This window comes from Ambystoma mexicanum, chromosome 4p, assembly GCF_040938575.1.
Source record: "Ambystoma mexicanum isolate Mex_15411 chromosome 4p, UKY_AmexF1_1, whole genome shotgun sequence".
NCBI lineage: Eukaryota > Metazoa > Chordata > Amphibia > Caudata > Ambystomatidae > Ambystoma > Ambystoma mexicanum.
In genome coordinates, this window is record NC_090927.1 from 773,144,551 (window position 1) to 773,157,707 (window position 13,157).

General features: G+C 45.1%; 1 protein-coding gene across 5 annotated transcripts in view; it reads left to right on the plus strand.

Moving 5' to 3' along the window:
• Positions 1-13,157, plus strand: part of DOP1A (DOP1 leucine zipper like protein A) — a 2,904,166-nt gene that overhangs the window by 2,865,827 nt on the left and 25,182 nt on the right. For all 5 annotated transcript variants that reach the window (XM_069606322.1, XM_069606321.1, XM_069606320.1 and 2 more), the window contains one exon: positions 6,081-6,210. In XM_069606322.1, the coding sequence (XP_069462423.1) occupies positions 6,081-6,210 (130 nt within the window). The remainder of the gene's footprint in view (positions 1-6,080; positions 6,211-13,157) is intronic.

A 13,157-nucleotide genomic window follows, 5' to 3' on the forward strand; every position in this document is an offset into this window, starting at 1 on the left:
GGTACAGACTGCTACCAAGTGGGTTTACTGCCAAACACCTGTAGTCTTAAATCTTTTGCAGTGGTCCCTAAGGGAACTGCACAGGTTTCTGCCTTACACAGTATGTGCCCTCTGGAAACATAAGACCCTCTAACACTGGCCTTCTTCGTACACCCAGGTACAACAGCAGGTGAAAAGAATGAATCTGATTTGGTGTGTCTCACTCCATCAAATTTTGAGCAGTGGTTCTATTTTGCACCTTTGCACAGAGCCACTCCTTAGGATCCTAGCCCTCACTCTAACATCTAACAAACAGTTGCTCTCCCTTTCTCATCCTATCTTTCTCTTGCACCCTCTCCCTCTACTCACCCCTACCTTTTTTGCCACCACCTACCTCTTTTGATCGCCTCTCTTGTTTACACGCTCATTGACTCTCTTGTTTGCACGGTCTCTAGCACGCTGCTTAGCTCTCACTCTCGCACACTCCGTAACTCTTGCATGCATCTTTGCTCTCACTATACTTATACCTTTGCTCTCTTTCCCTTGTCTTGAAAGCCTCAAAGAGTTGTTGATGTTTTTACCAGGACCCAACTGCACACTGACATTGTTTGCTGTGTTAACAGTCAGTTAGATGTTTGCAACAGGTGGGCATCTGTCTAGCAACCTGATGTCTCACTTCTCCAGTTCAGTACCACATGGCAAAGGTCATGGTCTCAATTAGCAGAAAGCAATGACCTCTGCTTTAGTCCACGTATTGTGTTCTGTGTCCTTCAGCCTTTAAATACAGTTGCAAAACCCAGGGTAGATTATTAGGCATAGATTCAAAGCCAGCGTTAGCAAATCCAATAGAAATAGACATAGTCAAATACTTTGCACACACTGTGAACGTAAATCTTTTTTACTCCGTCTATTACTGATAATGTCAAGTTTCTTCGCGCAATCACTTGCAAACATTTTTGGACCTTACTTAATTACTGAATATGTATTGCATTTATGCCTATAAATGTAAAATGCAATAAACATTGGCTTTGCAGTATTTCTTAAACAAGTAATCACACGCATAATTTGTTTCTTCTGGTTGGAGTAGTAGATTGAAGTAGGTTTCAGCTCTTATTACTTAATATGCAGAGAATTAATACTCTTTCGAATGCCTCGTCTGCAGGCTCTCTCTCCCCTCTGGCCATTCCCTTACTGTCGGCCACCTGGTCAGATCTCCTCCTTCCTCTCTGAGTGGGCGGACCTCTCCTCTTCCCTCGTGGTCTCAACCACTCAACTCCTCCTTCTTTTGGAGACTTCAACATGCTTCCTGTCCTTCCACTGGACTCTTTTGTGATCTCTCTCTCTCTCTCTCTCTCTCTCTCTCTCTCTCTCTCTCTCTCTCTCTCTCTCTCTCTCTCTCTCTCTCTCTCTCTCTTCTCTCTCTCTCTCTCTCTCTCTCTCTTTCTCTCTCTCTCTCTCTCTCTCTCTCTCTCTTTCTCTCTTTCTCTCTCTCTCTCTCTCTCTCTCTCTCTCTCTCTCTCTCTCTCTCTCTCTCTCCCCTCTGGCCTGACTCACTCTGCAGGGCACACCCTGGATGTTCTGATCTCTCCAGACCTTCCCCTTTCTATCCCTCTCAACACTCATTTCTCCTGGAGTGATCACTTTCTCCTTTCCTCCCATCTCACCCTCTCTACCCCTCAGGCCAAGCCAACTCCAGCACTGCCACCTACCTTCTTGGTTATCCGACCCAGGAAGCGTGTGTCAGTTGAGGCTTTCGCCACTACACCTTCTCACCTCCTTCTCCCCCTCTGGCTGACTCACATCCTGAGACAGCCCTCTCCATGCTCTGCTCCGCTCTGCTATATATGATGCTCTCGATGTTCTTGCCCCTGTCATGAGAATCCGCTTGAAACCCAAAGCCAAGTTCAACTCTTGGTACGCCTCTGACCTCGTCACCCTTAAACGCAAGTGCAGGGTGGCTGAGGGGAAATGGCAGGCTTCCGGCACATCCTCTGACAAACTGGCCTGCCGCCTGCTCCAAAGCCAATACCAGCTCTTTGTCCGCACCAAGAAGAGAGCCCACATCCAAGCCGGCATCTCCGCGGCATCTAACAACTCGGCCGAACTCTTTAAAATCTGCAAGGAGCTGGCCAATCCTGCTGCAGTCTCTACCTCTCCTGTCCCCTCCCAGGCCCGCTGCACGACCCTGGCTTCTCATTTCATCTAAAAAAACTCAGGACATCCTGTCTTCTCTCTCTTCCTCTCCCGCTGCCCCCTCTATTCCCTGCTCTCCCTCTGGCCCTTCTTTGGCCACCTCTCCCCCCTCCTTCTCTGCCTTTCCTCTGTTCTCCCCAGACAAGGTTTCTAGACAAGTCCTATCTATGAAAGTCTCGTCAAAACAGGTTCGCCCCTGTTCCTCCAAAACCATTAAGGACCACATTGACACCCTGGCCCCTGCTCTGGTGATTTCTGCAACCACTCCTTCGCCACTGGAGTCTTCCCCTCTCCCCTGAAGCACTCCCTTGTGCACCCACTTCTTAAGAAACCCTCTGCTGATCCTACCTGCCCGGCCAACTATCATCCAGTCTCCATCACTCCTTTCCTGGCCAAACTTCTGGAAAAGCTGGCCATCTCCCAGCTTCATCTTCACACTGAATCTGTTGGTTGTCTTCATGACCATCAGTCTGGCTCCAGAGCTGCCAGGAGCACAGAAACTGCTGTCCTGAACATCCATGCTCTCCAACCTTGACTCCAACACCCCCTGTGTCCTCAACTTACTTGATCTCTCTTCTGCCTTTAACATGGTCAACCATGCCATCCTGCTCAACCGTCTCCGTGATAACGTGGGTATCACCGATCAGGCCCAGGCTTTGCTGACCTTCTTCCTCTCCGATCGCCCCTCCCCAGTCCAACTTGGGTCCTTCCTCTCCTCTATCTCTATCTCTACTTGTGGTGTTCCCCAGGGGCCTAACCTCTCTCCCTGGCTGTTCAACCAATACCTGGCACTTCTTGCCCACCGCATTGCTGCTCTCTGCCCCAACTTTCAGTGCTATGCGGATGACACTGAACTCATTTTCAGACTCCATTCTGCCTCCTCTTCTCCTTCTCTCATCTCTGACTGTCTGTCCGCCATCAGGAGTGGTGTGCCACCAATGATCTCTGCCTTAATGCCAGTAAGACCGAGATTCTCCTCATCGGCACACCCGCTCCCTCCTTTCTTGTCGCTCTCTGGCCGGCCTCTCTTGGCCCTCTTCCTGATCCTACCTGTGAGGCTAAAAACCTCGGGGTCAGTTTCGACCCCACACTTTCCTTCTCTCCTCACATCTCGGACATCTCTAAGAAGTCACACTACCAGCTGCACCCCCTCAGAGGTATTCTTCCTTTCCTCTCCTTCCCCCAGAAGCTCACTGTCTCCAGAGCTCTGGTTCTCTCTAGGCTGGACTACTGCAACAGCCTCTTTCTAAATCTGCCTGCCTCCACTCTCCACCCTCTGCAACTCATCCAAAACAGGACTGGGAGACTTGTCCTTGGGCTCAAGCCCAGGGATCGGATCTCTCCAGGACTGAAATCTCTTCACTGACTCCCAGTGGCGGCGAGCATTAAGTTCAAAACCCTCTGCATTGTCCACAAAGCCTTCTGGGACCTGGAACCTCAATACCTTCAACTCTCTCTTCCTAAATATCTGCCCTCTCAAACTCTTCGCTCATCCGCCTCCAAATCCCTCAGGGTCAGTCGCTTCTCCAAGCAGCGAGTTGGTGGTAGATCGCTTTCTTCTGCTTGGGCATCCCTCTGGAACAGCCTCCATGCCTCTCTGAAACTTGAGGAGAACCATCTACGGTTCCGGAAGCACCTCAAGACCTTCCTCTTTGCTTCTGCTTTCTCTCCTCCTCTCGCCTGCTGATCTTCTGGCTGATTCTGAATCTGCACTGGTTACCTGGCTATCCTCTGATCTCGGGCCCATGACCCCACACCGCCAGTTGCACACCTGCACTGCCCCCTTGGCAACCCTTGCACCTGGGGACTGTATCTGTATGCCTACAGCCCCCACCATCACTTGACCCCTGATGTCTGCTCTTACCCTTGCACTCGCCACCAGCTGGCTGCACTTTTAATTATTGTCTTATTTATTGACTGTTATCCTATGTACTGCACTGCCCCCTCCGATCTCCCCCTGCACTTTCCCCTTCCCCTCCCCCTGCCCTTGCGCAATCACAATGTCACTGGGCCTAGTAGGACCACTGTCTGTTTTTCCTCTGTTCCCCCCCTTTGCCTCGTCGCGCCTTGAAACACTTCTCTATAGGCGCGTTATAAATGCCATATCATAATGTATTGTCATAATAAATTGGAAATATTATATGCAAAAATGTTGCCTGTGATTACATAATGTGCACCTTCTACACCAGGATGGTAGACAGTCTCCCTGTATTCATTGGTCTGAAGTTCTGTATCTACTTCAGCAGCCCACCCAAACATTGTTGAGGGGCGAAACCGAGACTTTGCCCTATAGTTCTCTTTTGCCTAAAGACTGCCCTCCATAAAAAAAACCACTTGAATCGCCTAGGATGTCAATATTTGAACCACCCCATAGATTTCCTCATTTTTCGTTCGCCAGACTTTGAGAGATTGGCATATGTGTAGAGAAGACCCTCAACGCTCACACCAGAAAAAATACAACCCACTACGGAAAAAGGCCCAGCACACCTCTTGCAAGGAGAACAAGTCTCGGCAGCAAACAACTCTGCTGCCACAGAGCGCTCGGACGAAATCAACATGGGCGATAGCTTATAAAGGAAAAAAGTATCACAACTGACGTACATCACATAGGTTACAAATACTTGTAGCTGGTTGGTGCGACCCTATACATAGACGGCCTGCTCCATATGCGATGCCAGGTCATTGGTCCCAGTTTACTCTGTCCATCTTCGACCACGTGGGGATCTCCTTTGCACGTCATCGGGCGCAAGGCTCCTAATTGCTAATTATAAGCACAAATCATAGCGTTCTCTATCTGAGGTCTAATGTGCACCTGGTACTGCAGACATGGGCGCAGAGGATACTTTCAAGGTCACGATAGCTTACAAACCCCAGTTCGAACCCGACGCGTCAGCGCCGTTCCAGTTCTTCCCACCCCAGGCTTAAATGTATTACTTTCCCTCCCTGGCTCCTTGCAGCACAAATCACACGGCCCAGGATACTCTGCTGTGATCTTTCTGATAAATTGATGGCCTAACAGTTTTATGGTCGGTGGTCTGGGACTGACTGGTACTCTGGACTGCTGGATTCTTGGGACAGGGGCATCTGGGCACACTAATTTAGGGTTTAGACTGGGGGAGGTCAGAGGCTTGTGCCCTCCTTCTCGTGGGGTAACTGTTCACATGGAGCTTTCGGCCCCCTCATGGCCTTGCAGGGCGCATTCCTTCTGGGGTGTGTGTGCTACTAACGGGAAACAATGAGAGGTTCATGAATCTCAGTGGATTTGGCGTTTCCTACTGCTGCCACAGTGCAACTCGTCCCCGCATGCACCCACCTATCTCCATGTTCTGTGCCCTGGGCCTACTGCCCTGGCTGCAGCGCAGCACTAGGCCTTGATTTTAAGATGGCTACTTTTTTCTAAGATGGTGTTTTATTCCTAGTGCAATCCACACCCAATCACATCATAACCTACCCATAATGCAGCTTCTATCGACACTCCCCTCCAAACTCCCCAAGCATCTACACCACACTCTTAGGCCTTTGTTGCATTCAGAACCTCTTGGGGGCTTGGGACGATCGTCTCCGCTTCCCAACAAATGTATCCTAATGGAAACTGTGCTTTTGGGCAATGGATGAAGTTAATTTTCAATGAACCCTAACAGCCTCACTGGACCTTTCTGTAATGCCAAAGGAGCCCTGGGGGAACCAGCATATGTTGATTTTGCACTCTTCAGGTCTTTTATGATAGGGCCCTGCATGTTCCATCGGATGTCAGGTACCCTACTTTTGCACTGCTGGAGACATACCAAGAATGTAGCATCCAATCTTATTTTAACATTGGCCTCTTTCAAGATCATTGAGCTTCATTGCTAAATATCTGTGTCACCATTAAAAGCAAACAATAAAAAGAACTTTCATTTTTTTCCCAGGTATCGCTGGGCCTTTATTCCAGAAGCATCTGATGATTCAGGTTTGGAGGTCAGAAGACAAGGTACTCATCAGCGGGAGTTTAAGCCTTACGTAGTACGACTTGCAAAATTGCTGCGGAAAAGGGCAAAGGTACCTCGTATTTTCCTTTAAAACGAATGCTTGTTTTTTTTTTTCTTTTTCGGAAAAGCTGCATAAAATGGACAAATACAAACTAACAGGGCGTTCAGATTTTATTGATACACATTGCAATAAAGACTTATCCATTCAGGAATACATTTTTGTTTTGCATATTCTATTTCATCTACAAATGGTACTTCAACAACATATATTACCATTTGAGCATTGAGAGGTTAGTGTGTTCACCTGTTCTTTGGTTTAGCCTCAACACTACCAAGGCAGTCATCAACCCCGAATTTAACGTTTGCACTGTTGTCCTCTTGAACATGTATCCCTTCAATATTAAAGGTTGCATACTGTAATTGCCATCATCAGTTCAGTCAGTCACTAATCGGCACTGTCCTTAATACTTAATTACCTGCACAAATACGGCCCTGTTGTGTTGCTTTAGTCTTGTAAAATGCCATTTTTCATGTTGCCAGTATGTGCATAAACTCCTCCCTGCCAGATGTTTTGCTCCACTACTGTGTCATGTTTCTTGGTTTTAAACCACAGTCCACTGCTATTTGAATGGTCTCTTTGCACTCTAGAGGGCCTGAAAGATAGACGTGTTGTGTGTGGTTAGCGGGGTACGAGGGAAAATGCAAGATAGCTTTGCTGTTGTTTGAAGTCTAGCAAGCATGGCTTTCTGCATGCTGTTGTGAATAGTCTTGCAAGTATGCCTTTCTTTCTGTATTATGATCTGTATGGCAATTTAAAGTTCCTCTTCCTGGTGTAACTGTCTGCTCTGTGGTAGTATAGTGTTAATGAATGAACCGTATTCTATTGGCTTTTTCTTCTTTAACTACCATGCTGTAAATATGAAAGCACTGTGCTCGCCAATAGTGATACTTTCAATTCCAAATCAATATTTCAAGTCAGAATAAATGCCTTGCAGAAAGTGTGTGCTGTCGAACCACTTCGTGCATGTATGTGCATTTGGTGTTCTATAGTCTAGAAATAAATAGTGTGGTTTTTCTGGTTAGCCTACCAGGAGTATCTGGTTTTATACAGACTAGCGTATGGTATTAAGATCCCTTGGGTGTAAAGCAACTGTGATGCTTCTAAATGTGTTCATAAGTGGGACTATTCTTGTATGCTTTTTACATCACCCTTCCTTTAGGAAACTTGCCACTAGGGCATTCTCTAATGCATAGTGATAGTCTTCTTGGGGTGCCAGGGTGGTATCCTGCCTTTTCTGTAATTAGGTCCTAAAAACGTACTTTAAGCGCTTTTAGTACATCTTCAACCTTAACTGACCCTGAATAGACTGTTTTGTCTCCATACGTGTTCACCTACGTATGACTTCTGTATGAATGAATATGCTTTTTTTATGACTTTCCCCAAAGAATGAATTGTCTGCAACAGAATTAAAAAGTCTTCATCCAGTCAATTGATTTATTAGTCTGGATTTGTTCTATTGTTAGTCTGTAAAGCCGTAGTCAGATTTTTCACTCCGTTCTTCTCTCCTTTCCTCATAGGCTTCAGTTCTCCCTTAGGCGCTGATCCCTGTGTCTTTCCTTTATGTGGGTGAGAAGAATAATGGTCTTCATCTCTGTACCTTAGGATGCTTTAAGTTACATTCTGCCCCGAAGACATGCCTAGATTGATGAGCATCAAGTCTACCTCTGCCCCAGGATCCCCTCATTCGACTGGGTGTTTACTTTGGGTTGGAGAGGTCGCTTTCCGAGCAGGCTCTGTCGCTAATAGAGTTCTGAGTATCATAGGCCTCATCTAACATGATGGGCAGGTCAGTACTTCATATTTTCCATCTCCCCCGATCGCCAAAGGTGGTTTTACCCTTAGCAGATTTCTCATGGAAATCTACCCTTTTATCGTGCTTATTATCATTTAGTTCTTTTCTTGTTCCTTATGCAGATGTCTGCGCAGGTGATTTCTCCCTAGAGATTTATAGTTATCTGACACTAGGTCACCAAATTGAGTTTTCTTTTCTTTTTCATTAAGTAGTGACTATGTCCTATTTACCTCTTTTCTTGCAGGTTCTCCTTTTACAAAAAGCATGATTCTGGAGAGATACCGCCATCTTGGAAACAAGCCCACGTCGTCCTGATCTTCAAAAAAGGGGCCAAAGACAATCCCTGCAACTACCGGCCTATTGCCCTTTTAGATACCATCAGCAAACTTTCCGGGTCCTTTGCTTTGGACAAATTGCAGCATTGGACAGTTAACACTGGTTATCAAGACCCCCTTCAAGCTGGATTCGTCAAAGGCTTGAGTACCACAGTGAATATTCTACTGCTTAACATCTTGAAGGCCAAGATAAGGGAGGGAAGCCCTCCGGTTTATTTGGTCTTTGTGGACTTGGTCCAAGCCTTTGACCGAGTCAACCGGGACTTTGGATGAAACTAGCCCAGCGTAAATGCCCGAACTCCATCCTTGCTCCTGTAAAGGCACTGTACTCATCTACATCCATGAGAATCAGACTGAACAGGGCGGGCCTCTTATCCAAGGATATTCCCACGGTGCGTGGAGTGAAGCAGGGCTGCTGCCCTTTGGCGCCGGCGCTGTATAATGCCTATATAGCTGATTTTTTTGACTCACAGAAAAACGTTCGAGCCTTTCCGCCAACACTAGGAAACACAAAAATTCCAAGACTACTCTACCCGGATGATATAATCTAAATCGAGCAGACGCCGGTGGGTCTTCAGAGACAGCAGCAGAACTTAATTGCATACCGGGATGAAAACAACCTACAGCTAAACATAGACAAAACTAAGGCTATGTCCTTCACCAAAAGCGGGACTGAGAAGAAACCTACAAAGCTCTTTGCGGACGGGATCCCGCTTGAGAAGGGGTAAAGTTTAAAATATCTTGGAATAGTCTTGACCAACAGTAAAACGGAGACTCAGATGCAAGGCTTTCTTAAAGACAAGATGGTATACTTGATAGCCCAAACAAAGGAAGTCAACAGAAAGTTTGGCCATTTTTGCCTACAACCAATACTGAACTTCTTCAGAGCTAAAGTCATACCCACTTTAACTTACGGTGCTGAGGCCTTTCCAGCATTACCCACCACCGTGTGGAAGAAATTGGAAGGTCGATTTTGGAAGAACGTGGTGACACTGCCACAGTCAGCTCCGATGGCCCTAATTCGTAGAGAACTTTGCACAACGTCTCTTAAAGCTATAGTGGAGCGTAATGGGTTAATGCTCTATAGAAAAATCATCTTACCTTCACCAAAGGCCCTTCTTCAAATTATTAGAGACGAAATGGAGGGTAACCACACCGCAATACTAACTAACTGGAAGGATAAAAACAGACAAATTCTGGACAAAATTGGAAGCTCAGAGGAGGAACTGCTACAAAACCCCTTAAAGGTTAACGAAAAGCTACTCATCTTTGATTGGATCAAAACACAAGAGCAAGCCACCTCATATGTTCTCACTCAAGACCTTCCACCGAGACATAATAAACGGAATGAACTCCCCGCTTACTTAGCAAAATTCCCTAATCAAGGATTTCGGAGCAGCTTCTTAAGGATCCGACTAAACCTGCTTCATACCATCGAAATTTTAGCCAAAAGAGGCATGCCTCCTTCGAATAGCTCTCGTTTCTGCGAGAGTCCAAACCAGGCGGAGACGATAAAACATCTCCTACACTGCTCGGGAGTTACGTTACTGAAGTAAGGAAGACCTGGATAAGTCCCCTCTTCAAGGACCTTCAAACCTTTTGTGAGCAAGAATGGTGGACCCGCTTAATCAGTGATGATGGTCAATCGCTGTAGTGGGTTTTTTCAAGCAAATAGGCTTGGATGGCACTACTGAGAAGGCCTCTACCTAGTTCAGTGATGTTGTGTATAATTAACAATCAGGATTGTAATAATAAACCGCACGACCCTGAGTTTGTTGTAGAAAAAGGAGGCGGGTCAGGTCGAGAACTCATCTGTACTTAATTGATTCCTCTTGAACGAACGTACTCCTGCTACAACGGATCAGTTTTGGGAATTGGAAAATTCTTTTACAGGCCCCTACAGGGACGCTGGATTGTTCTTTTTTTAAATAGCATGATTCTCACTTCTACCTCAGTATTATTTAACCCAGCTATGGATTATCCCAAGTTCACAGTTGCTGTTTTGCTTTTCATGTGTTCGCTATATTCCTCAGAATGGTTGATAATGCTGTAATTGATGGAGTGCTTATTAACTCTACATCTAGTCGCCTGTGGATTGAACCCAGATATCACAGTTGTCCATAGGCTGATGGCACCCTCCTGGCACAATACTGGGCAATGCCCTAGGTCTCTGTTTTAGGGTGCCATGTGAAAAGACTGCTTGCAATTTTGTCCCAATTTAGGTATTGCCTTATGGTATTCCAGCAAGCAACTTTTGGAAAGTTAGACCCCCGACATGGAGACACTGACAGTCCTGGTGCGGCTTATTGATCAGCTAACACTATGGTGCAAGCATGAACAGTATCAAACTGTCTTCTTAACAGTTCATAATCTGATTGGGGAAATTGAAAATTCAGGGAACTGTTGGGATGAAACCTGATTAGGTGTTCTAATGGCGGTGTGCCATTGTTTTGCTGCAGTAAGATACCTTGTGGTACTTTACTTCAACATAAGTACTTTGAGGGGAAGTAAATAGATATATATATGTACGGAGGGGTAAGGGGCATATGTTGGGTGCGAGGAGCATAAGGCTGGATTGGGACGGGGTAGTGCTGCATGGGGGACCCTCCCCATTTAACAAAAAGAACAAAGTATTTTTGTTGCAGTAAAGAAACACAAACTATTTTACTTTGGCAAAACAAGGTAGAAACCTAATTGTAACTCTGTTATAATGAGAGGACCATGTCTGGCATAATTCTAACCAATTCTGACAGTCTATAAGGTGGAGTGCCAATTCAGGATAACTGTAGGTGCATATCCTATTTGGTCTAGTTCACGCTTTATATATAAAAGAACAGAGATCTCCCATTGTCTCTAATACCAGGTACTTTCATATAAATTACCAATATTTCCCCTTGCACACTCTGTTGTCCAACAGCCACTGTGAAATCAGTATTGGGTTCACGTATGCCACCATTACGTAGCCATCTTTCTGCTGATTGCTGCCATTGGTCAGGTATTGGAACAGCAGCGTGGTCCAGCAAATTCACTATTTCAGTGTCTTTGCACCAGTATTGATGTATATTTATTTTTTATTTGTTTGGTTTACAAAAAGCATTAACCAAAACCAAAATAAAAACACAATACATATAGAAACAGGATTATTGGTACTAAATTCACTTTAAAAAAGGGATCAACTACAATTCATAAGCATATAATACATTCATAGCTTCCACCAGATAAGCAGCATAATATTTTCCCACCAAGTTTCTAAAAGAAAGGATGGAATACCCCCAATAAATAGGTTAAAAAGGGTGCATATTCAGACGACACAAATTCAATAATAAAACATGGTTCCCCATACACAGCCGTTCCATTATAAAATCACAAAGATGTATATCAGCACATTTTTAACCCACTTTCAAAAATGATGCAACAGCAATTCTATCTGAGATATTACATCAACGCCATCGGGACTCTTCTTCCAGCCAATCAGTGGAGTACAATCATTTCGCCAACAGGACTACCCTCTGTGCCTTTAAAGCATCACACTTCAATATTAGACCACGTACATAGGGATCATGTTAGCCAATTGCCAGGACTCAGGAAATAGACCTGTCATTATTATGTTCTTAAACAAGAGAGACAGGACCTTTGACCAGTTGCTAGGGTCTGCCGTGAAAGTGTTGTTGGTCAGTCAGTTAGGACCTGGAGCTGTTGAAATTTTAAATGTTTTAATAAGGTCAAAATAGTTTCTGTCTCAATTGGCATTACCCAGTCCGTATTTATTGTATCATTGCTGCTATTACATTTCTTAGCAGGTTTGTTTCTTGTATAGCCATAAAGTTGTTCATAGAATTCCACCCACTCAGGTTCTGATACCGCATTTTTTAGTAGTTTATCTCCTGGGAGTTTACCATGGCCCAAAATGCCCAACTTTTTTATCAGAATTTGTAGCATTAATTCTGCATCTTTTTTCAAAGGAATGGCACGGTACGATTTACAGAAATTTGTAAACGGTTGCTTTACTTTTTTAACTACCAATACTTTGAGTACGCCATCACCCAAACGATTATCGAGTAACCTAATGGATCTCTGCATTCTAAGCTTTTCCTCAGCCAAGGCAGCATCATACACATGTTGGCAGCAATCGGTTTTCCTATTCAGTTTGGACACCTGATTCAGAAAAGCATATTTCTTCAATTCGGAAATAAAGGAGTCAAATATTTGTACATTAAAATCTTCCATTTTCCACTACAAGGTGCTATTGTTCATCACAACGGGCAAGACCTGATTTAATGTCTTAACATTCCCAGGAGACCAACGGAAAGTAAACATTTTGGGAACGGTACTGGACCAGTCATTAAATATGAAGGCCTACGTGGGTAGCACGGTCGCATCCGCATCCTATTACATCAAATTGCTGGCTCATTTGAGACCATTCATCTCTCAACAGAACGCAGAGGCGATTGCACGTGCCATTATAGGCTCTAAATTAGACTACTGTTGTACTCTACTGCTGGGGGCTAGCAAAGCCACAATTAGTAGACTTCAGGTAGTCCAGAATGGAGCAGTGCGAGTAGTAGCAGGTCTCTCCTTTCGCTCCCATGTGACGGAAGCGCGTCGGGCTCTGCACTGGCTCCCTGTTGAGGCTCGTATTGCCTTTAGACTTCTGATTATTACCTTTAAGTGCTGTATGGGAACTATGCCCCCTTATCTACAAAGGCACATTGGAGAAAAACCTTGTCATAGAAACCTTCGCTCTAATAATCAAAATCTCCTCTTTCAGCCTATATGTAAATCCAAGAAAGCCCAATTGGGAGCATTCTTTTGTGTGGCTCGTAGGCTCT